Source organism: Alosa sapidissima, chromosome 13, assembly GCF_018492685.1.
Source record: "Alosa sapidissima isolate fAloSap1 chromosome 13, fAloSap1.pri, whole genome shotgun sequence".
NCBI lineage: Eukaryota > Metazoa > Chordata > Actinopteri > Clupeiformes > Clupeidae > Alosa > Alosa sapidissima.
Window position 1 is genome coordinate 15,741,252 of NC_055969.1, and position 23,077 is coordinate 15,764,328.

At 41.9% G+C, this 23,077-nt stretch overlaps 1 protein-coding gene across 3 annotated transcripts; it reads left to right on the plus strand.

Annotated features, from left to right (window-relative positions):
- Positions 1-261: 261 nt before the first annotated feature.
- Positions 262-21,286, plus strand: tbx5a (T-box transcription factor 5a). 3 transcript variants are annotated; one of them, XM_042059715.1, is made up of 9 exons: positions 262-340; positions 1,851-2,023; positions 2,432-2,526; positions 4,970-5,089; positions 6,581-6,728; positions 10,715-10,867; positions 15,451-15,542; positions 17,404-17,633; positions 18,468-21,286. In XM_042059715.1, exons 2-9 carry the CDS (start codon positions 1,880-1,882, stop codon positions 19,109-19,111), a joined length of 1,626 nt encoding a protein of 541 aa, XP_041915649.1. In that variant the 5' UTR covers positions 262-340; positions 1,851-1,879; the 3' UTR covers positions 19,112-21,286. The 3 variants fall into 3 exon arrangements, with proteins under 3 accessions (XP_041915649.1, XP_041915648.1, XP_041915647.1); XM_042059714.1 differs by having other exon boundaries at positions 278-688; positions 1,808-2,023; XM_042059713.1 differs by having other exon boundaries at positions 278-688.
- Positions 21,287-23,077: the final 1,791 nt, after the last annotated feature.

Here is a 23,077-nt window from a genome sequence, read left to right on the forward strand (position 1 = left end):
AAGAGTGACTGTGTAGATATGCAGTTATTCCTTTTTTCATAATAAAATCATTCATATGGAAAATATCTTCGTTGGTCATGTCAAAAAGATTTGGAGGAACGCGGGGGGCAAGGGAATGGGGGTGGGGACGTGAGCGCAAGCTAAACTGAGGATTGACCAATACTGTTTCAGCACTGGCTTCAGACACTGCGAGTAACCCCGACTACGTCGTTTGCCTCCGCGTTTCCGCTTTGGAGAGCAGCAGGATTGGGCCAGTAGAGAGCAAGCTCTGGGAGAGAGAGGGAGGGAGAGAGAGAGGAAGGCGGTGACAGACCTGCTCTTGTAGAGGACTACTACAATGGTATGCGCGATCACCAAGGCAGGCTTTTTGGAAAACGGTCCACAAGGTTAAAATAATAGGCCTACATCTTGTCGTAATAGTAGTTACTGCTATTTACCCGCTGCGATCCTTTTAATCATTCGCTCATCAAATCTTTAGTCCCTGGTCCTTTGGCAAAGGGACATTTTCGGCTGGCATTGAGAGGACGAAACCTAATGGGTTTACTGGATAGCATTCTGCGAGCTACACGCTTGGATTTGTTCTAATAAAGGGAAACTTCATAAACACATTGCACCTTTTGAAGTGGGAAGATATCGGTGTGGTAGCTAACGGATTCGACGCTCTGCAAGTCTCGCAGCAGAATACAAGGTAAACGTTGTCTGCTGTCCATGTTCTCTCACGTCTGTGCAATTATTGGTCCACTTATGGTCATTGTTATTCCAGTCCCTTGCGGCCATCGAGACATTTCGTCAAATAACGTCTTTGTCAGCCAGTGACGTTAAATATATATTTTTAAAACGAGTTCATTATTATCAGTTGATCGTTGAGCTCCCTGCTGTCAGTGAAATAGGGCATTCAAAATATTAGCCTAGTTACAATAGCCTACTAAATTCGAGGTCGAAAATAGTCAAAGTGATTTGTCTTGTGTGCCCCGCTTGTTGTGAAAAGGCTTGAAACGGTTGATCTCGAAGGCAATAGTATCGGCCTTATAATACGATTTGTTTGTTTTGGCTGATTGCATGTGTGAACCTTAGCTAGTATCAACTATAACAGTTTACTTTTCAAGCATTCTGTGCATCTATTCTGTGGAAAAGTGAAATACGAACACGCCTTTTGTAAGTTTGTTGGAATAGGTTAGTATCTTAAGTTTATTAAAAAGGCTACAACAATTGACATATAGTATCACAAAGAATTCAGCTAGAATAACCTCAAAACATAAACATCCATTGATAATATCAGTGCTGTGTTAAAACATTGATAGTACCTTCTGACACAGAAACAGCCTATTCCAGACTTTTGTTCTGAAAAACAAAACGGCAAAATATCTGTTTGTAGGCCTACATGGATTATGTCAAAATATAACCTCGCAGTAAATGGACATTATATGTTGAGTTCTTGGAGGCCTCTGTCATTACACGCGCGTGTGTGTGTGTGTGTGTGTGCAAGTGTGTGTGTGCAAACGCGCGCGTATATGTACGCGCGCGCTTTTGTGTAGGTTATCATTCGTTTTTGCGTCTCTGTGACGAGTTATTAACATACTCTGCAGTTAGTTTAAATTTCAGATGCATGGTAAATTTGTATCACCTCATATGGTCAGACTATGATTACATAGCTGCAGGCCAATAGCCATCCCAAGAGTGGTGTTGTGTTGGTAGAACGTAATTTCTTTTTTATTTTGACCATAACCTTTACTAAGTAAAGACATTTGGTTTGGACTATATGGTTTTCCACCTCTGCCTATAGTCACCTTAATGTTTAATTGTATAGCAAACGGCAAGGTTGCAGTTCACGCCTCTCCTCGATCTGACAGTTGGATCCCTGCTTACGAGGCCTCCCGACATGGCGGACAACGAGGAAACGTTTGGTCTCCAAAATTCGCCAAGTGAAACGGATTCGAAGGATTTACACACTGAAAGTAAACCGGAGAAACAAAATGGAACTTCAAGCAAATCGCCGTCATCGCAGACAACTTATATTCAACAGGTTAGGCCTTTCCCATCTCTCAAGGGCCTGAGCCTATTGCTGTAATCAAATTATGAATATAGATGAACTGATGTTGCCTATATAGACTGTCTTCTCTTTAGGTTGTTGTTGTTGGCTAAACACTGCATAAATATATTGTAACTGTTGCAACTTACTATAGCGAAGGTCAAAATAGGTTCTTTGACGTTCGCTAGTAAGTGTACTGTCTATTCACAATAAAAAACAGTTTAATATTAGAAAATGTATTACATATGCGTTTATTGAATCGGCTGTAAAAATATATATAATAATTTCAGTAGGCCTAATATGTGCTTTGTATATCAAGCTGTGTGTTTTGGTTTTTATCCGTGCAAAAGGCGCATTCTGTATTCTAGGTATTTATGCCTTCTGTTTTTTTGTATGTTTAAGGGAATGGAAGGAATTAAGGTATATTTGCATGAAAGGGAGCTGTGGATGAAATTTCACGAAGTGGGCACAGAAATGATAATCACCAAAGCTGGCAGGTAAGATACACATTTTCATAAAGAGGGCAAATTGCACCAGTGTTGCTATTTTGCACTGGCATGCATGCTTGTTTTCTCCATTGACAGTCAGGTGAAATTAAAATAGCATAGCCTTTTCTGCCATGGAATGACACGTTGGCTGTTTGGTCACCATTCCAAAGTGGGCAGGCCTCAAAACAACATAGGTTCTGTCTAGTAGTTATATGAAGCACACAAAGTGCAGACTTCCTTCAGTATTCTGTATTGTTTTTATTTCATGTAAAGCATAGCCGAGATAGTTTAGCCTACTAAGTATTTTTTTAGAAATTCTGATTATGGCAAGATTTATGGAATTTGTTACAGTGTATGGGAGGTATGCTATCTCTAATGATGTAGGGCAGTTGGCATTGTTCCCTTCACAATTTTGTATATGTTACAGGAATATGACTGTTAAGAGTGCTGGAAGTCTCAGGACAGTTTTGCTCTCGAATAAATTAAGTCTGACGGTCTCAGTGTGAAACTTATGAATGCCATTTGCTGAATGCCTTGTGTTTGCACTGGCGATCTCGGTCTTGGTTGACGATAGACGACACAAAGTACCGTTCTCGCCTATGAAGGAGACAATTACAGTTACAGGAACAATAAAGCGTGGTAGGCCAAGGCGTGAGCGAAGCCATTCAATGCCACCTGCCTCAGTCAGGATTATAGTCTGTTAAAATTGGTGTCTGCACAGGGCAATTTTGTTGACGATGAATTAGTCCTTGTTCTGTTGAAAAGACAGGTTCATGTAAATGTTCTGAGATTGTAGGCTGCGGTTACTGGTTGATTCAGCTTCGTCAAGCCTCCTGTAGCACACACAGGCCTAGACATTTTGAACATCCCTTTTCATCCCTTTTCACTTCATCGTAGGTTGGTATTGCTTTGTTGTGGTCTGAATTCAAAGATGCGGATGCACAGAATGTTTTCGTGTTTCGGTGTATTGTGGCAAACACTCCTTGAATATACCGATGTGTGATCTAGTCTTGGCATTAGACAAAGATTACATTTTATGATGTGTATCTAAAGCTAAAGCTATTTAATTTCAGCAGTTGAAATTGCTGGATGTATTTTCTTCGTTTATAACTAACTAAAATTACGTCTAGGCTATAGGCCTATTATTTTAGAGACAGCCTTGTCCTTGACAACAGTTTCAGTTTCACTCCAAGTAAGCTTTGAAATACAAAAAAATACTATATATATACTTGCATGCTCCCAGTGTTGACCTAATATCACTGTGTGTGCCTTTAGGTCTTTTAGACGACAAATGTGTCCGTAGTCTAGTATGGTGGTCCGTGCTTATGTTAACAAATTGTCTTGCGGGTCTCAGGTATTTATTATTCATTAGGCCCAGGGCTGTGTCGCTGATATAGCCAGCCAGTCTGAGCTGTCTTTCAGTAGGCAATGGTGATATGTATGCTCTTCTTAAACTAATACATAAAGCAACCTTTGAATCTGGTTAAATTTACTCCATTTAACTTGGGGCATGTTAACCATTCCTCTCTACCCAAAGCCCTCAGTCTCTCTGCTGACGTCCCCAGCGTTTGGGCCTCAGTAGTCGTCCTTCATCCTTAGTTAATGCCTTTGACCATGCATTCCTCTTTCTTCAACCTAATTCAGATTGATATATTTATGTATTTATTTAGGCTATTTTGGTTTATAGTAGATTATTGATTGTTGTGCTTGTATGTTGATGACAGTTCCTGAATGTTCAGACGAAGACTATATTTTCATATGTTAATTGCAAGTAGCCATTTGTACATAAGGAAGAGTGGAAAGTTCCAAGTTGTAGCCTATGATGATAAACTTTTCCAGTAAGAAAACTCTTAGCCTAGGCTTATATAAACGCAGCTCAGGATTAGCTGTTATTCGAATTATATTGTTATTTTCTATTCGTACACAGTTTTATAAATTTGTCAGAGAGAGGAGATAGTTTTCATGTTGTAGGCCAAACAGTTAAATTAAGTTCATATAGGCCACTTTTTGCACTAGATTCTAATTGAAAAAGAAAATACAGCCTAAGTAATCGAAATAAATGAAAATGTAAATGCCCATGCAGAGACATATTTTATTTGGTTGAGAATTAGTTGGGATTATTGGTTATTCATATTCGTCTTAGCAACAGGTTGGCAACCTACAGTTACCATGGTCAATAAGCGTGGCTGTATGATTATAGGCCTAATGGAATTCAAAAGCATATTCAAAATTATTGAAAGGTCAAGTGTGGGAGAAAGTGACGTTGACCTTTTAAAATATAATTATATGTTCTATTATTCAAACACCTAACTGTACATAAGGTAGGCCCTATTGTACAACAGTGAAGTCAATCTTAATCAAGTATTTTTTAATCAAGTATTTATGTTGGCTTCTGGACAATCTTGCTTCATAAAACTTGCAATTCAATGATGCTGCTTTCTTCTATTTATAGACGAATGTTCCCCAGCTTCAAAGTGAAGGTGACTGGACTGAACCCCAAAACGAAATATATACTTCTGATGGATGTCGTGCCTGCAGATGACCACCGCTATAAATTCGCCGACAATAAATGGTTCGTATATGACAATAGCTGCTCCAGTGGTGACATTTAGGCACCATTTCAAGAACTCTTAGTTTGTATTCAAAGTGATATAAAATGCTCCAGATTTCTTTTAATGGTAAAAGTATATTTGTTACTCAGGGGGGAAATATAATTTGGTTCCAGTGGCTTATCTAGTGCAACTATGTCTAATATAGTTTTCAGCTTAGGCTTACTGTCTACTTATAGAGTTAAAATACTTGGCATATTGTTTATGCCGCATAGACAAAGTTTTCAAAAAGTACAGGGAGCATCGTTTAGCAACGAACATATTGAGATTCAAATTGCATCAATTGCTACAAAAGGTTTCAAAATGCAAACATTGCTTAGGTTTTACTGTCCTAGGCAGATTGCGACTTTAAGTAGGTCAATATAGGCCTACAGGCAATGCTCCAATTTATTTATAAAGTATTCTGGACTCCGTTAAGTAGACTTTGGCGCCTCTGTCACAGAAAATAAATTCTAAATGCCTATTAAAATATTCTCCTGTAAATAAAAGTTCTTCTCTGACAAGCTAAGCAGAAATGCGGTTTACAGCGTGTGTGTGTGGATGGGGGAGGGGTGGTGTAAGTTGCGGAGTGGGGATTTCTTGGCAAGTATAGTCAAAACTAAATAAAGGCGAATGTCATTTTTTTGTCGGATGAAAATGGCCAGCAGTGCAGGAACGAAGACCTCTTAGCACTTCTCTGTACACGTTTTGCACAGTGCTCGCAGCTATGAAAATTCTATGCTGGTTTAGGGCAATGGCCGTATTTTCTAACCTTGTCCCATTGCAACGGTTTGGGTCAGTGGCTTTGAATAGACGTGTGTATAGTGATGATGCACAAGCCAATAATTGATAATTACCTATCCCGTTCAGGGCCTGGAACTAATCACCCTTATGATCAAACACTGTTAGTTTACATAACAAAGCGACTTGCAGTTCCACCGATGAACCTTGCAAAGCAGCTAATCGTGCAAGCTTGTTATTGCTGTTTTCATTTTTTTCTTTGCCTTCTGGGCATTTGTTGTTCAGATGAGCGGGCCAAATCTCGGTCACTGGAGACTTGGGGCCATTGACGAGATGTCGGGTTAGGCTTACCAGTTACCTGTGTATATTCATATTAGCCTAAGGCTATCGTGATTGAAGAAAAAATCAAAGTAGGCCTAATAGGCCTCAGTGTAGAATAAACTCTTTTCTCAAATTAAGAATAATGTATGAATTCTCTTTTTGTGAAATTGCACTGTAAGACATCATGGGGTAGGCCTACATTAATATAAACGCGCTGACATGCATCACCATTTAATATCTGATTGCTTTAAATAGTGTTTGTCAGTGGACGCATAGTAACCTACCTTATTGCCGAGGTTTGTAGGGTTGCTTGAATATTAACGGTGAACTTTAGTTGAACGTAGGGAGTTTTCTGCAGGGCCGGGTCACCGAGGTGTGAGTTAAAATGTTGGGATTTTTCTACTGCGGTTTAGGTCCGTCACAGGGAAAGCAGAGCCGGCGATGCCCGGGAGGCTCTACGTCCACCCGGACTCCCCTGCCACAGGAGCGCATTGGATGAGGCAGCTTGTCTCTTTTCAAAAGCTTAAGCTGACTAACAACCACCTCGATCCCTTCGGACACGTAAGTATATGGTTGTTTTGGATTATCTTGTCCAATATTTCGCCTCCAAGATTGTGTATTTTTAAGTACATATGCAACGACGTAGAGGTGTGGGGCGAGAAAAGTGCCATATTCTCCTTAGCTAATCGGTTGGGCCTTTTAGTTAGGAGGGTGGGAATACCTGTATATATTTTTAGGAAACCCATGTTGTATGTCTGGGTAATTGGCATTGGAAATGGTGTGTATTTTGTGATCATCTAATCAGGAAAATTGTTGTAATCATTTTGGAAAATAGGTCAAATTCCTGATTTTCGAATAATTTATATTATTCTCTTTCTAGTGATTTGAGATAGACATAGAGGTCTTGGTCTGCACAGGCATCAGCTAGTTATCGTCTGATCCCGAGATGCAATTAAAAAGATGTGTGTAGAGTGGTGAACTTTTATTCTGTTTAAATATCTAGTTGTTTTAAAAGGTGAAAGTGTGTTTTAGAATTTGAAATAATATATTGTTTGGTGAAACATCACCCCCTATCAGCCGGTGAGCCTAAAGGTGTTGCTGGTTTGAGCTTATATTTTTGGATGTGTCAAGATGTGAATTATTTTTATCATTCATAATATGTAAGAAATCATCAGAGATGGGCAATGGGAAAGGTACTAGGAAGTGCTGTGCCATACTTCAAAATAATGCTGTTTATAAATGTGTTATAAGTCAGAACCAGAGAAGCATCTTCTCCTAGTTGCTACCCCCTCTCTCACCCAAGACCCACAGCATTAGCAACTTCCAGTCTAGAAACAACTCCATAATGACACATTGAGCAACAGTGTCTTTCTCTGGTTTTTGTTATGGTACTATTACTTACAAGCCGGTTGATTTGCATGCCGAGCTATAAAGCCCAAACTGATGAAGAGCCCTGACCACAACGAGGCTGCTCTTAACCAGCGAGCTGATTGATCCTCACTCTGTCTGGCCTTGCTCAATCCTCAAGAGTTTTTTGCTTTTGTCTGCCTTGGATTTCCTAAGTATGACCTCCCAGCCCGTATAGTCCAGTCCAGTGTAGTCCAGTCCAGTTCAGTCCTGTGTTGTGCCACTGCTAAGTGCTGATCACAAAGCGCCATTGGCCCAGTGTTTGGTCGGGCTCGGCCCAATGGTGCTTGTTGTCCTGCCAAACCCCAGCTGGTAGGGCGAAACTGGAGCCAGCCTGGAATGTGAGCGGTGTTGTAAATTTTTGGCCCAAGTGCAGTTTTGATTGGTTGCAGTGGTTCTTGACTTACAACGCCCCCCCTTTCAATACACCCACCCCCCCACTACCACCTCAAACCACCCCCCCCTCCACACACACACACACACACACTCCCCACCAACCAGCCCCTTCTAACCCCCCTTTTTCTTCAAGTGTACCATGGGATCCCTAAATGAAATACCGGTTCCCCAACCAAAATAACAATCTGTCGACTTGTTGTTCCAGGTGGTTGGAATAATTTTCATGGCTATTTATAATTACTAGTTTCTTCGGAGATGAAGCAGAGGCACGACAGCCTCGTAGACTGGATCCAGTTAGGCAAACATAAAACAAGCCTGCCCTATTAGAAATCCATTTTAATTAATGAGACACACACACACACACACACGCACACACACACATAAGGCAGAGAGAGAGAAATTGAGCCTGAAGAAAAAGGCCACAGTGTTTTTAAAATTGCACATCCTGCACTCACAGGGAGAGCTGTAAAGATAAATGGCATTGAGGAGGGCCCTGGTGGATCATTTTATTCCCATTAAAGTGTTTTGATATTGACTCCAGTCTCGCACAAGGCCAAAGAGTATCTCTTTGATCGTGGCCTCTACATCAGTCACCCCTTCAATAGGCTTACACATTTTTTCCCAGCCTCAGCCGAAATGTCTAAAAATTTTGGCTGCGCGTGAGGCAAGCTTTGGAATAACTGTGCTTCAAACTGTTTACGCTTTAATGACAGAGGGAGATGAGCAATAGTGGAGGGGTATACAAAGCTTGTTAATCTGTGGGGCTTCAGAGCCCCTGTGATGTCGGAACATGAAAGTGGGAGGGCGACCACACGAGACCCCTAGGTCATCCTTCACTATCATCAAGAACTATCATAGCCAGTCTAGGGGTTTTGGTTGGGTGGGGGCGTTGCTGGGTGGTGTGTGTGTGTGTGTGTGTGTGTGTGTGGAGGAGGGGGGCGGGGGGGAGGGTGTAGCTGCAGATACAGACCAACAGGGTAAGGGTAAGCAAGGAGCAGACCAGTACTGCTGACTGACTGACTGGGTGGTCCCTCCCACCACCAACAGCAACCACCACAAGCCCCCCATGCCCCAACCGCCCAAAAAATCCACCACCATCAACTGCTGGAGCATGCTGGGAAACACTGTCCCATCTCCATCGTCCCAGCCGGGCCATAAGGGTAGATTCCAGAACCTTCTGATGGAGTGAGAGACAAGATGGTGCAGAAAGGGGGTGGGGGGGGGGGGGGTCGATCACTCAGCATTCGTCGCCGTCTGTGTTCACTGACATGGCCAGGCCCAAGGTCTGGATAGGAGACAAAAGGAAAGGCAACGCAAAGGCAATGTTTTTGTGGATAGTCCAGCCCATGTCTCTGCGCTGCTGCCCTCCTGTTTCCAAACGTGTAACTTTAAATACACTTCACCTCGAAAACGCTACAATAGGAACAGTGAGGTTTGACAAATGACTGTGATGGCTGAAGACCCCCTCACGTTTGGGTTTTTCGACCCAGTGAAAAATGAATTAAAAGAATTCTTCATTTCCTGCTTGCTTACAGTAAAGAGGATTAGAGTATTTAGAGTGTTTGAGATACTAGCCAGACACACTGACCCACAGAGAGAGTAGGCCCACTGTACGCTAAATGTAGGCTGTGCCTGTGCCTGTACTGCCCACAGTGAGTATATTAAGGTGGACAGACAAGCTACAATCTTACTACAGTGGTTATGTCATATAGCATAAGAAGGGGCAAGACTCATTTGCTTTCATGGTGATTTATTATTTATCTCTTGTCTATTGTCCTCTGTGGTTAGGAGTGGTCAAATGAAAAATGTCCGGAAAAAATGTGTACCATATGAGTAAGCCATATTATGTATAAGTCCTCTACCAGTGTCTGACATATTCAGGACTCAGGAGGTCAAATTCAGTATTTATCATATTTCTAAAATTCGCAATCTTTTCACAAAATCTGTATGTAGACGCCAATGTGTAGGCAGCTAAATGGGACCGACCTACAGACACACAAATGCCCCCGGACTTGAGACCCCGCGGGGGTGGGGGGACGTTTTGTCATCTCATACTAAAGTGGACTTAATGAAATTAAAAACCATCAGATTGCTCATGGATAATGCCCATGACTCCCAAGTACGTCAGAACAATTACACTAAGGCCCGCGGATGAGAGAGGCCTTGTGAAAGGGGCGCATAGGCCCAAGTTCAACTGAGTGGACTGCGTCTTTGTGTCGCCAGACGAGCCGGTGAATACAGCGAGAGCTCCGCGGACTTAGTACAAAAGCGGGTCATCGGAGGTCAGGAGGAGAAGCCGGAGAAGGGAAAGGTGTTCGAACATGGCTGCGGGAAATGGAAAAAAGAGAATAGACCAGCCACTGGGAACTGTGCATGATTTGTTTAGGCTGATCTCTCTCCCCTGGCAGATTGTTTAATGATGGGCAGAGGGGCAGTGTGGCCGAGGATGTTGTACATGGACGTTGTGTTCCACTTCAACCACGGTCATCTGAGAAGAATTTGCCATGTGGCATATTGTTTCCATGATGTTTATGTTACGCTCACAATACGTCATTGATATCAGGACTCCAATTAGCCCACTTTAACCGTGTCACCTGACTAGGACAGAACTATTGTTGCTTCAGTTGACTTCACCTAAGCAATCTGTTATAAACTATTCAGTGTCAACTTGTCATGCCTTTAGAGCAGCATTTCAAGCTAAATAAAGTATTTTTTAGCTAACCGGTTTATATTATGCCTTGCAGATTATTCTGAATTCTATGCACAAATATCAGCCGAGGATCCACATCGTGAAAGCGGATGAGAATAATGGATTCGGATCCAAAAACACTGCGTTCTGCACTCATGTGTTCCCAGAAACGGCCTTCATTGCGGTCACATCCTACCAAAATCATAAGGTAAGTCAGCTGAAAGACTGTCTTTATAAAATTGTTTATGTCAAACGTAATAGCATGTATGCCTATTAAAATGCACAATTGTTTATGCCATAGTAGCCTAAAGGTGTAAACACTCCTTCGTGTCCGAGCACTGATGCTACTAATTCAGAATATTTATTTTTCATTATTTTCCTCATTTAAATTAGAAACCAGATAATTCAGCCTTGTATATGAAACAATACGTATGAGAGAATTAGTTGTTTAAAAACTGTTTTATGCTAAACGAGATTAGACTAGTTTTCAATAATGAAACCAGGTAAATGGGTCCAGTTGCCTCGAGTAGAGTATAGCAATAGCCTATGTCCATGTAGCAGAACACCGATCTCATGACATGAAAATCACTGATAGTAGGCCTTCTCTGCGCACTGAAACATGTCAACACCCATGGGCCAAAGAAACCACATGCCCAATAGCCAAGCAGAGACCTGGATCTCAAGGGACTTTTCAGACATTTCAGTCAATACCTCCCGTTTTTATTTTCTTTCAGCGTAAGCAGCTTCAAGTAGTAGCTTAGCACAATAGGATGAATAATTAATGATAATAATAAAAGGAAACAAGTGTGTGTGTCTGTGTGTTGATGTTGTTACAGGGGCAACTGCAAAAAGTTGTCAGGCGTTTACTCAGAATACTTTTAGGTTAGTAAACATAGACTGCTCATACCATGCATGCAATTTACAAACAATCACAGATTTTCTGTTGCTCTCTCACCACAGGAAAATAAGTAGGTCTATTTTAATGTTTGGAGTGGAATTGTATAAAACATAAAATGCAAATGTTCTGTGAAGACTATTGAATTTCGTTGTTTGCGAGGAAAGGGCTTTAGAATCATGTAGGCCTATCTGTGAAGTTATTTGAAGTCGCATTGGTTGAAGTTACACATGAGTACAGAGTTATTCCAAATGTTGGTGAAAATCAAATAATTGAAAAAGAAAATATAACATTTTAGGCTTGTTTTTATATTTCTATGTATTATGAAAATGCTTTTATATTTTACTTTCAGTCGCAATCTGTCGAACAAGGTGCGTCCATATGGATTTGTACAGTGAAGAGATGTAGTTATTGAAATAAGCAAAGTTAGTGTTTTCCAGTAGTGTAACGAAAAATGAAAAGGTTGATAAAGTTTTTCACTTTTCTATGCGTGTTTACCAAACTGTCAGAGTAACACAAACCTTCTAGATCTATATCTTAGGATGTTGAAACTGTGTTTCTGGAATCGATTGGATCTCGATTCTATAGATTTGAGCATGCCTGGCGGGCAGGTTGGAGCGAAGGTCATGATCAGAAAGAACATCAACAAGAATCAGCCCCGTCTGCTATTCAAATAATTTTTAAGTTACCAAATTAGTAGGCTTTATGCGTCACTCTGGTATAAGTCTGAGAAACACAACAGTATAGCCTATAACAGTAACTATTAAAATTTGGAAGTCAACATGAAAAGCGCAGGATACCCAGGATACGTTTTTGAAGTTTTGCTTTAGCCTATTTCCTGCAGGGTTTTTTTTGTTGAGAAAATTAGGCATTTATAGAGATACCATGCAAGATGGACATGTGAACAAGCTGTAACAAGATGGCTTAAAGGCAGCTATTTTTTGATGGGCCTATGTGACAACAAGGTGGAGGGTTAACCTGCGGTGGTTTTACAAGTTATCTTAGGCTATCTTACATTCGCAACTATTGTGCTTAGGGTTCCAGCGGATGTGATGGTGCATTTCGAGGCTTGACATATCGAAGGCTTATAGGCCTGTGGTTGAATGCTTAACTTTGGTGGTGTAACGAAACTGTTTTTATTTTCATTAAATTATCTGAACCCAAACTATGACAAACTTTTCGAATACAACTTTGACATTTGAGTTTGAGTAGGCTACGTGTGTCTGTATGTTGTATCATTACATTATTGAATGTTGAATTAGCGCATGTCACATAGGGATATGCTTGCAAGTGCAAAAATATTTTTTCTTATTTAAAAGTTTAAGAGAATATGCGCACGTTTCACCTGTCTCATGTTTATACTTGTTTCGTCGTATCTGCTGCAGTGTGACGTTTTGACAGCACTCGTTGTGAAAAAATCCTGTTCTTATTGTAAACCCCTCAAAATATCCCTTTAAATTATTTTGCACAGTAATTTCTTTAGACGGCTGTGCATAGCTAGTGCATAGCCTATGTCTGTTTCACATCCGTGCTTTAACTATGTCGGTGTCAAGTTTTAATGTGGGGCAGTGGAGGGCTGGGAGTGGGGCGAATACCGGTAATGTCTCCTCAGCCAATCACAATTCCATGTTGCTCTGAACAGGATGCAACAGGCTGCCAGTCAGAAAGAGCCATTAATTATGGAGCCTGCATAGTTGAAATATCGCATAATTGTTGTTTTCACGTGTAGTTGTGTTTTATCCTGAAAACTAACTATTAAATAAAGTTAACAAAAATAAACTTGTTTACACATGCACGTAAGCTAGCCTATTGGCCCACTTTTTATGATTATTTGATTTTTGCCCCATAGAAATTATTGATGCCCAAATAGCAGTTGACCCCTGAGAGAATTAATGAATTATTAAATCGCCCATATTCTGCAAAATATCCAATTTTATGTGGTTACAGTATTGTCCCCCTTCAACCAGTATATACAGTAAGGACAGAAACAGGTAGGCTATCTGAAATTACGTTAGAAGGACTAGAACACGTTATTCCCGAAAGGTCTGCCAGTGCCGTCAGTTCTAATAATAATATTATACTATTGTTTTAACTACTCACCAGTGTTGATTATTTTACATTTTTAATGTAACGTTTGCCTACTATATTTGCAAGACACAAACATACAATGATTCTATCTTGCATTTCCCATGATCTGTTTTGGCTAAAAGATACAATGGAGCCTAATATCAACGATTAATTTTGCCTGTTTTAGAAGCCAAGACAGGTAGATAATTTTTGGAGAGGAGGTATGTTTTTTTGTCTCCCTTTAAGTAATCCCACCAGCTTTTTGTCATTGAAATGATGCGGATACCATCTACTGGTTACTCCTCTTCAGTAGTCTGTAAATATTTGTTACGTAAATTACATAGGTAAAACAGACTTGGATGTATAAACTAAAAGACACGGGGCAGGCTTAATCTGTGCCAAACGCGCCGTGCGTTTACGAGAGCTGTGAGGGCTGCGTGTGTCTCAACAATGAGATATTTTACAAGGTTTGGGTGAAAGTGAGAGCCAGAGCGCAAGTTGACGTCGTGTTGGGAAACACACCACGCAAGCCAACTAATTACCTGCCAAGTAAAGCGTGGCTGAAGAGGGGATATCCTCGCACTGACTGTAACTCTGCGTAATACTGTGTAACCTCCTTTACAGGAGACCCAGGTTCGTTCGGTCCCACAGGCGAAAATACAACAAATTCATAACCATTCGCCATGGAGAACGTATAGCCGCGGGATGATATGTGTTTTCATGGAAAATACGTGTAATCCCAGTTTTATATTAAGTTTAGTTCATTATTCATCACAGAGTATATTTTACCTGGTTTAGGATTAATGTTTGTTTATGATTCGCTCAGCCTGGTGCTTTATTTAGTTTTGTGCGTCATTATTATGATTACAGCATAGGGGTTGATTAAAAAAGTAAAATTGTAGCCCACTTGTCGTCAGCTCTCAACTGTCTGTTTTCATCGGATAGTATTTTTGTCGACTGTTAGGGATTCAAAATGCATTTTATGATATACTGTTGTAATCCTTTAATTTAAGTATACCCATTAAATTCCAGCACCGTCACATATTTGTATGATGTCGAGCCACGCTGAGCTACATTGGATAGGATCATGCGAACTGGGCTCTATGGACTACTTTTAATATGTTCATACAGATGATTGCTTTCCGAATGAAAACAGCTGTACTGTATCTTTTGCGAAAAATAACACAACTATTAGATAATCTAAATTTAGTATTGGTATGTTTTAAAATGGTCAGTTTAATGAACAAGTGGAATGTGTCCGACTTAGACACGTTTTAAATGGCGGGATAAAGCTTAGATGTCAAAATAATAACTTATTTTTAATCTGTCAATCTTTTTTCACTCCACTCTTTAATTAAATAAAGCCAAACTTATTCATGTGTTAGTTTCACTTTTAGATCTGAAACCACCAATACAATTTTCCAAATTTAGACTTTGGAAATTTGGATGATGATTTCTGGTTGTAAGTGCAGATGTGGAAGAACTATGCTGCATTCTATTTTCTTAAAATTGAAAAAGAACAGGAATGTTTTTTTTTCATGAAATTTAGACGTTCTATGCATATTAACCTGGTTTCTGTTGATGGTCTTTATAGAGTTCACAGGAATTTCAATTACAGATATAAATTGATAGGCTACATGCCATGAGATAAATGATAAGAGAAACTTATCTTAATAAATGATAAGAGACCTTTAGTAAAACCCAGCCCTTCTGTCATTTAAAAGAAAAAGCCTGTATGATCCCTACCAGCAGAATGAGGAATATACTGCATATAAGATACATACTGCATACCTAATTACTCAAATACTCCCATGTCTTTTTGTTTTTAGATAACTCAGCTAAAGATTGAGAACAACCCATTTGCGAAAGGCTTCCGGGGGAGTGATGACATGGAACTTCACCGGATGTCACGCATGCAAAGGTAAGTAATCAGGAGGCCCAATGTAAGCACTTTCTCCTCACCTAGGGGCACACAACAGGCCTTTGTTAAAACTTGGTGCCACCTGAAAATGTTGTCATTAAATGTATCTGAATGCACCTAACACCCCCTCACACCTAAAACTTCCTTAGAAACACACAAGGACATGTCATGTGCTGTGGTAAGAGCAAGGAAAAGTCAATAAAGTGCCTTCCTTTTCCGTTCACCGGAAATAGACCCTCTTGAGGGTCGTCTTGTTCTGGCCTTCTAAGTCTGCTAGGCTCATTGGCCCTTCCTAGGCCGTGTGAAAGACATCTCCTCACAAGGAGAAGGATTGGTCACCAGATAAGCCATTGGTGACTGGAGTCCTTTACAAGTCTGAAAGGCTCTCGGATACTCACAGCGTCTATGGAGCTGGGCTAATCAGTGCACATGTGGCTAGGAATGGTCATTAGAAGGGCCAAGGCAGCAATTACTGTATCTGAGGGTGTTTTATTTTTTTATGGGACATAAAAAAGAGGCAGCACCCTTCTTTTCCTGCGATGCACGGTGCAGGCCCTTGTGATGTAAGTGTAGCTCGTCGAGTTCTGGCCAGGCTTTATGTGTCGGAGGGCTTTCATGGTCGATCTGGCTCAACCCTCAAACGGGCCGTGATGATCGGGCGACATCCCCTCTGTTTCACGCGGGGGGAAAAGCTGCGGCCCTGTCTCAGCCGGCAGGAGTGGATGGGAAGGGATGGAGATGCGGAACAGTTGTCTGCGGCGAGCGACGATTCGATCGGGCCAGTCCCGAGCCGGCACCGGAGACCACATGGCTCAGGGCTCTGATTGGGTCCAGATGACGGCGGCGCAGCGCACATCCACGGCTGTGTGGAAAAACACTTTTTCAAAGCAGAAAATCTGGTCCGAAGCCCACACCTCAGCCAACTGAGGCGTTGCCTGCACTACCGAGCAAGAGAGAGAGAGAAAGCGAGAGAGAGAGAGAGAGGAAGGAAGTGTCTCTACATTGCGTAAAGTAGTGACTACTGTAATGAATGTTCACACAGAGCTAGAGTAGGCATATCATTGCTTTTGAAAGGAAACCATCCTTTTATTTCACAATTCAGCCACTGACCAGTCACAATCCAGGCATCGTCTCTTGCCATCTAGAAATCGTCCAGAGCCGCAATCACTGCGGCAGCAGCAGCAACAACAACTGTGTTATTCTCTCCTGACATTTTTCAGACGAGGAAAATGAATTCCTTAGTCCAGGCGATGATGCACACGGCTGCTGTAATACATAAATCACCGTAAACGCACACCTGTAATGTAACATGTGTCCTCGGCTGGCGAAAGGGCCTTACCACCTCTCTCTCTGAGAGAAGCCAGGCCCTCTCTTAACGGAGGACTGTGGCCAGCGGAGGTCTGGACTTAGTTAGGACTCTGGTCTGCAGAGGCCTCTTTGCAAAACCAGGTCACTTCTGTGAAAGGAGAAGAAGAAAAAAAGGGGGGGGGGGGGAGAGACAAAGGAAGGGGGTGGGAATCAAAGAAGGAGGAAAAATGTGCAGGGATGTTCATGAATCACTTAGAGTCATGTATCTATCCTCATCTTTCGACCACAGACCAACAAATGGGTCGTAGGCCGATGCGACTGTAAGAGAGTGCAGCATGTGGTTAGTTGTTTTTCAGGATGGCTGAGATCTGTAGATGACATATTCCATGTAATTGTAACTCTATATTGGGAAAGGAATCAACTGGGGGAGATTTTTCTTTGTTTGACTCTCTCTCTCGCTCTTTTCACTGTGTGTGTGTGTCCATTTCTCTCTCCTCTAATTCTTTTGCTACCCTTCAATTTATCCATCCTCCTCTTCCTCTCTCTCTTGCAGCAGTAAAGAGTACCCGGTGGTGCCCAGGAGCACGGTGCGCCAGCGGGTGGGCACCAGCCAGAGCCCCTTCAGCGGCGAGGTGCAGGGCATGGGCACGGCCAGTGGCCTGGGCGCCGCGTACCCATGTGAGAACGGCGTCAGCAGCACCTCACAGGACCTGCTGCCCCAGTCAGGTTCCTACCCGCTGCCCCATGAGCACGGCCAGGACTACCACTGCATCAAGAGAAAAGGTGGGCCTCACTTCCTCACCTGCTGACAGAGCCCATGAAGTAGAGTAGAGAGGGGTTTTATTTGCTTGTCTCTGAAGACCTGTCCTAAGGGACAACAGCACTAAAATAGTAGTAAAATTAAAATTAGCACTCTTGCTAACTTTGGGCTTACATTTTGTATGTTATACTGATGTCCATTAATGTGCGCTGTAACTATTAAATATAACAAACAAACAAGTAAACAAATAAATAAGAAGAACCCATCATGTTTGTAAGTGGTACTTTTATATCTTTAGAAGCACTTTCAGCACCAAGGAACCTGAAATATAGCCCCTTTTTAAGAAGGACAAAACATAAATCGGCATATTTGTACTTGTACTTGTCTTATTGAGACTATTGAGATCCCTTTCCTGTAGGACTGCTCTGCACTGAGTAAATCGGTATAGCATGTCCGTAGGCATGTAAGCATGTGTGTCTTTGCCTCCTCTGTTTGTGCTGCTGATTGCAGCATTCACTCTGTGGAGAAACAGGAGTAGCCTACACATCTCACATCTTATCTCCTAACAGTGCAGAAGTCTACTGTAGAGGGGGTTCAGGAAGGAATGTAAGGGCTCGTTCTAAAAGTAATCAACTGCAGGGAGTAAAAAAGGAGTTTATTTTTTAATGAGCTGAACACTTTACAGGAATGTAGTTAATGTCCTGTGGTGATTTTCTGGTACTGTGTGTTTCTGTTTTCAGTATACTAACACTCCCTGCTTTATCTGTTCAATTGTCCTTACTTCTCCCTCTCTTTCTTTCTTTGTCTCTCCCTCTATCTCTCTCTCTCTCTCTCTCTCTCTCTCTCTGTCCTTATAGTGGAGGATGACTGCCACACAGGCGACCACTCTTACAAGAAGGCATACATGGAGAGCTCCTCCAGCGAGGAGGACCATTACTACCGGCCGGTGGCCTACTCCCAGCCTTTGGGCCTGGCCGGTGCAGCTGCCGGACCCTACCGGACCGAGGCGGGCCAGCGGCAGGCTTGCATGTACGCCAGTGCCACGCAGGCGGCCGAGTCTGTGCCCAGCCTGGAGGACATCAGCTGCAACACGTGGGCGGGCGTGTCGCCGTACGGCAGCTGCTCGGTGGCGGGCATGCAGCCCATGGACCGGCTGCCGTACCACCAACACTTCTCGGCGCACTTCGCCTCGGGCCCGCTGGTGTCGCGGCTGAGCGGCGTGGCCGGGCACGCCTCGCCACAGCTTGGCGATGCCCACGTGCCCATGTACCAGGGCTCCATGGGCCCACACCAAACTCTGAGTGCTGCGGCCGCACGGCAGTGCAGCCCCGGCAGCGCCGTGTCCGGCCTCCAGTCGCCGGGCACAGGGGCACCCCCGGGCCTCCAGGGGAATGAGTACCCGCTGTACCCGCCACACAGCCTACCACGCACGCTCTCGCCACACCAGTACCACGCCGTGCACAGCGTCAGCATCATGCCCGAGTGGAACGAGGGAAGCTAACTGCCCAGGAGAAGAAGATTCCGGAAAAAAAAAGGGTCGAGGAGATTTGGAGAACGACTGAGGAGTCGGGGGTCGGCGATTGCATATATTTATATCTCATATGTTTATGTGGAGAAGAGTACGTTGCTCACCTTCAGACTCGTATGGTCTTCTGACATCAGTTTTTAAGACCATCATGTCGAGACATTTAGAGACTTTAAGGCAGGAGGCCAAGTAGCACAGCACAGACATCTTTAAAGATGATTTTTCGGACAGTCTGGCCACCCATGTCAGATATCCACCAGAGATTTTCTTTTCAGGGTTGAAGGATGAAGTATCACGTCAGTTTGTAAAGTATATGTGTATAGTACAGTATAATATGGAAAGAAAAAAGATAAGCTATAAGCTTTTCCCCATTTTTTTAAAGTGACGGACTTAAGCACAGGCCTACGATTGCATCACAAGACCCATTTTTTTAAAGCAATTTTTATATTCTATTTTTCATCTTTGTGTTGTGGTATGCTTTTGTTTTTTGTCTTTGTAATCTGCAAATATGAAAAGATTGTTAGATGGATCATTTCTTTTTTTAAGTAATTATGTTGACATCACCCTTAAATATGTTTTTTTTTCTTTTTGTTTTCTAATATGTTCTATGTAAATGTTACTCAGAAAAAAAGACAATCACCAGTCAGAAAAGTCAAGCCGAGTGTGAAAAAAAAGAAACAAAAGTGTTTCTATAGAGTGCAGACTTCTGGTTGGGGCAAACCGATGCACTTATGCAGTTTAGGACAGTTCAGGGACATACCTCACCTCATCTTTAACGAAGTATGAGCGGAACCATCCGACTATAATTAATGTATCAGTCTGAAGTAATAGTTTCCTTTAAGACACAGTCAGTTGCAATTTGTTTTTATCTTTCTTTTATCCATGAGGGTTCACAGTAACAGAGACAGTTAATCATATATGGAATATATACACTATTTATTTCTATGGTGTGTGTATGGTTCTAAATGGAGTCAAGGTCGATGTGTTGTGTTTGGCGTACAGCTGTGCCATCTTATGAAGATCTCTGTATTGTATTTTCACTACACCTTCAATTTCAAGAACCGTTCCCCATCCTCTACGGTTGTGCTGAAAGCATGATGTCAAACAGTACTGGGCCATTACAGTCAGTGATACATTGATACATGCCGTGCATTTTGTACTGAAGTTTTTGTCAGTCCTGTTTCCAATAGAGGTATTTTTTGGAAGGCTTGCGAGTACGTGTGGGAATATTAAAGTTCGTTGTATGTAACTGTGCACACTAAAAATTCCCATGGCTTATGCACTAATTGTGTATTGAAAGCATTCTAAAATTCATGAACTCTATTGAAAGAAAAGAAGATTAAATCTTTTTTTTTTTTTTCAATTGATCTCTGGATACTTACAATATTACCTCGAGCCAAACAACTTGGAGGGGTTCTAATACAAACACTCAAAGGATCCCAGTTGAACCTTTACAGGCTCTGCATAGGACTGTAAAAGGTTCTTCTGTGGGGAACGTAAGCCAAAGAACCGTTCCTTTTCTTCCACCATTGTACAACCTGAAATGGCTAGGTGAGGCTGAAAAAGGCAACCAGTACACTAAACACAGGGTAAATCTTATGACGAGTTCATTCAGTGAGATTATATAACAAAGCATTGATGAATTGATGAATACAATTTCACTGTGTCAGAATACAGGGTAATGGTATTTTTATTTATTCATCACGCACACTATTTGTCATCTATTACCCCTCCACCCCCCTTCTGGCAGGAAGGAGTATGAAGGAGCAAAATCAATTAAAAACATAAAGTAGGATAGATGGTTTATCTATTGGCTAAAGTTACTTTAAAAATGCTTGTGGTGCCATTTTTTTCATGTTAATAGTATTTATTTCCCCTGTATCATAAAGCCTTTCCTAATTTTTTTTTAATCAGAAACTACACTTGTTAGTCTACCCTGTTATGTTGGTTTGTATCTTCGCGGTATCCTTCTGTTTCTATTTTAGATTTTTTTTTCTTCCTCGGACAAAGAGAAATCATGCTGACTTAGAGATCAGAGCATTAATTCTAATGCCTGTTAAATGAATATGAGATAAAAGAAGTGGTTTACTTTGCTGTAAATACAACACAAATGTACATAGAATACAGAATTGCAATAAATCTAAAACATCATCCTGCATATTACTCTATATTTTTTGTTTCTTGTTAAGGAATCTTCTGTAGAGTAAGGCACATAAAGGACTGGCTAGGACTAGTCCTCCTTAGAACTTAATGCTGAGAAGCACATGATTGACTAACATTTTGCTGACAGCACAGAACTCAGGCAATGCAACAGAAAATATTTCAATCTTTAATCCTCTGTTGACAGGCAGAGAGACACAAACACATCACATTTAATCCCCAGAGAATATCACCCAAATCCTCTGCTCCACATCCAGGTTCAGCAGTAAATATTTGTAGTCTTGCTAGTCTGTTCATTCTTTAGACTTCAACTGCTTCAACCTCATGGAATGGCATTACAAGACTACAAATCCCACCATTCTTAAACCGTAAAATTGTCATTGTTGCCATACTACAACAAAGGCAATATAGTCAATAGTAAAGGATACATAGTGACTACCTCCTACCTAAACCCATGAGATATCCAAGACTGTCCTCTCTTTACTAACAATCAACAATTCACTGACCAGGGGAAGTATTCAGTAAACTAATCCTAGAATGGGATCAATGAATTTCGTTCGCCAGGGTTTCCTCCATGCTGTTGGTCACAATGCAGCCGCCAACTAATTGTCCTCATCATCTCGCTGATGTAGAGAAAATCCCCCTGGATTAAAGGGGTCGGCTGGGCTGTCTCTCCTACAGCTGGCCCCCCTTTCCTGCCACATACACACACACACACACACACACACACACATTTTTATACACCCCCTCCCACACACACAATAGTTACACAAATGCACACACACACACACACACATACACACACATTTACTCAAAGACATACATCCACATAAATGCACAAAGATTTGGGGAGCATGCACACACACACAAACTCCCACTAACCGGCTCCATCTCATAAATCTCCAAAGCGCCACGCCTGACTACCCACCCTTTGCAGTTGAGCCAAAATGGAGTTAGCTGTTGGCCTGTAGCATAGCTAGTACATGTCCAGCAAAGCAGAGCAGTAGCAACTGGGTGTCAACAGACAACATGGGCTCCACATGATAAATGCAACCGTACTACTGATCCAAAGATGCTTGTGCGCTGCGAGTCCAGCCCAGAGATCTACACGTTAGACGTTTCATTTCAAACTTCATTTAAGTGGAGAGGCAGTTACCTTGTACAAAAGTTATTTTTTGTAATGTCTAACTTTTGACAATGGCCTATACTGGCTTAATCAAGAATGACCACTGTTTAAATAAATAGAATAGTGTGTATGAAGTATAGCTTATTATTCTTGACAGAAGTAGGTTTGGTATATCTGTGATATTTAACACTTTTGTTTTGTACAAATCTCATTTATGTGATGTAATTGAAACTTCAATTTCTTGTCCCATGTAGGAGGTGAGGCAGCTTGCTCTCGTTCAAACAAATGCAGATAAATGCTGAGTAATATATCAGTTGACGATGCACAGGAGCTGCTGTTGTCTGAGATATGCTTTAGCGCCGGGGCGCACGAATGCAGGGAATGCTCTGAGGAAACAGGCCCAAATGACAGACAGGGGGAAACTAGGCGAGAGTGAGAAAGTCGAAAAACTCTCCTCGCCCTCCCACGGGTGGGTCTGCGTTTCTTATTCTGTCTGTAACTTCTCTCTCTCTCTCTGTCATTCTCTCTCTTTCCTGCCCACACACTCCCTCTTTCTGTCTCTCTCTCTCTTCAACTTTTTCTCTCGGTTTCTCCATCCTTCCATTCTGCGCCTCTGTCTGCATTTTTGTCTCTGTCTTATGCCTCTTTTCTCTCTC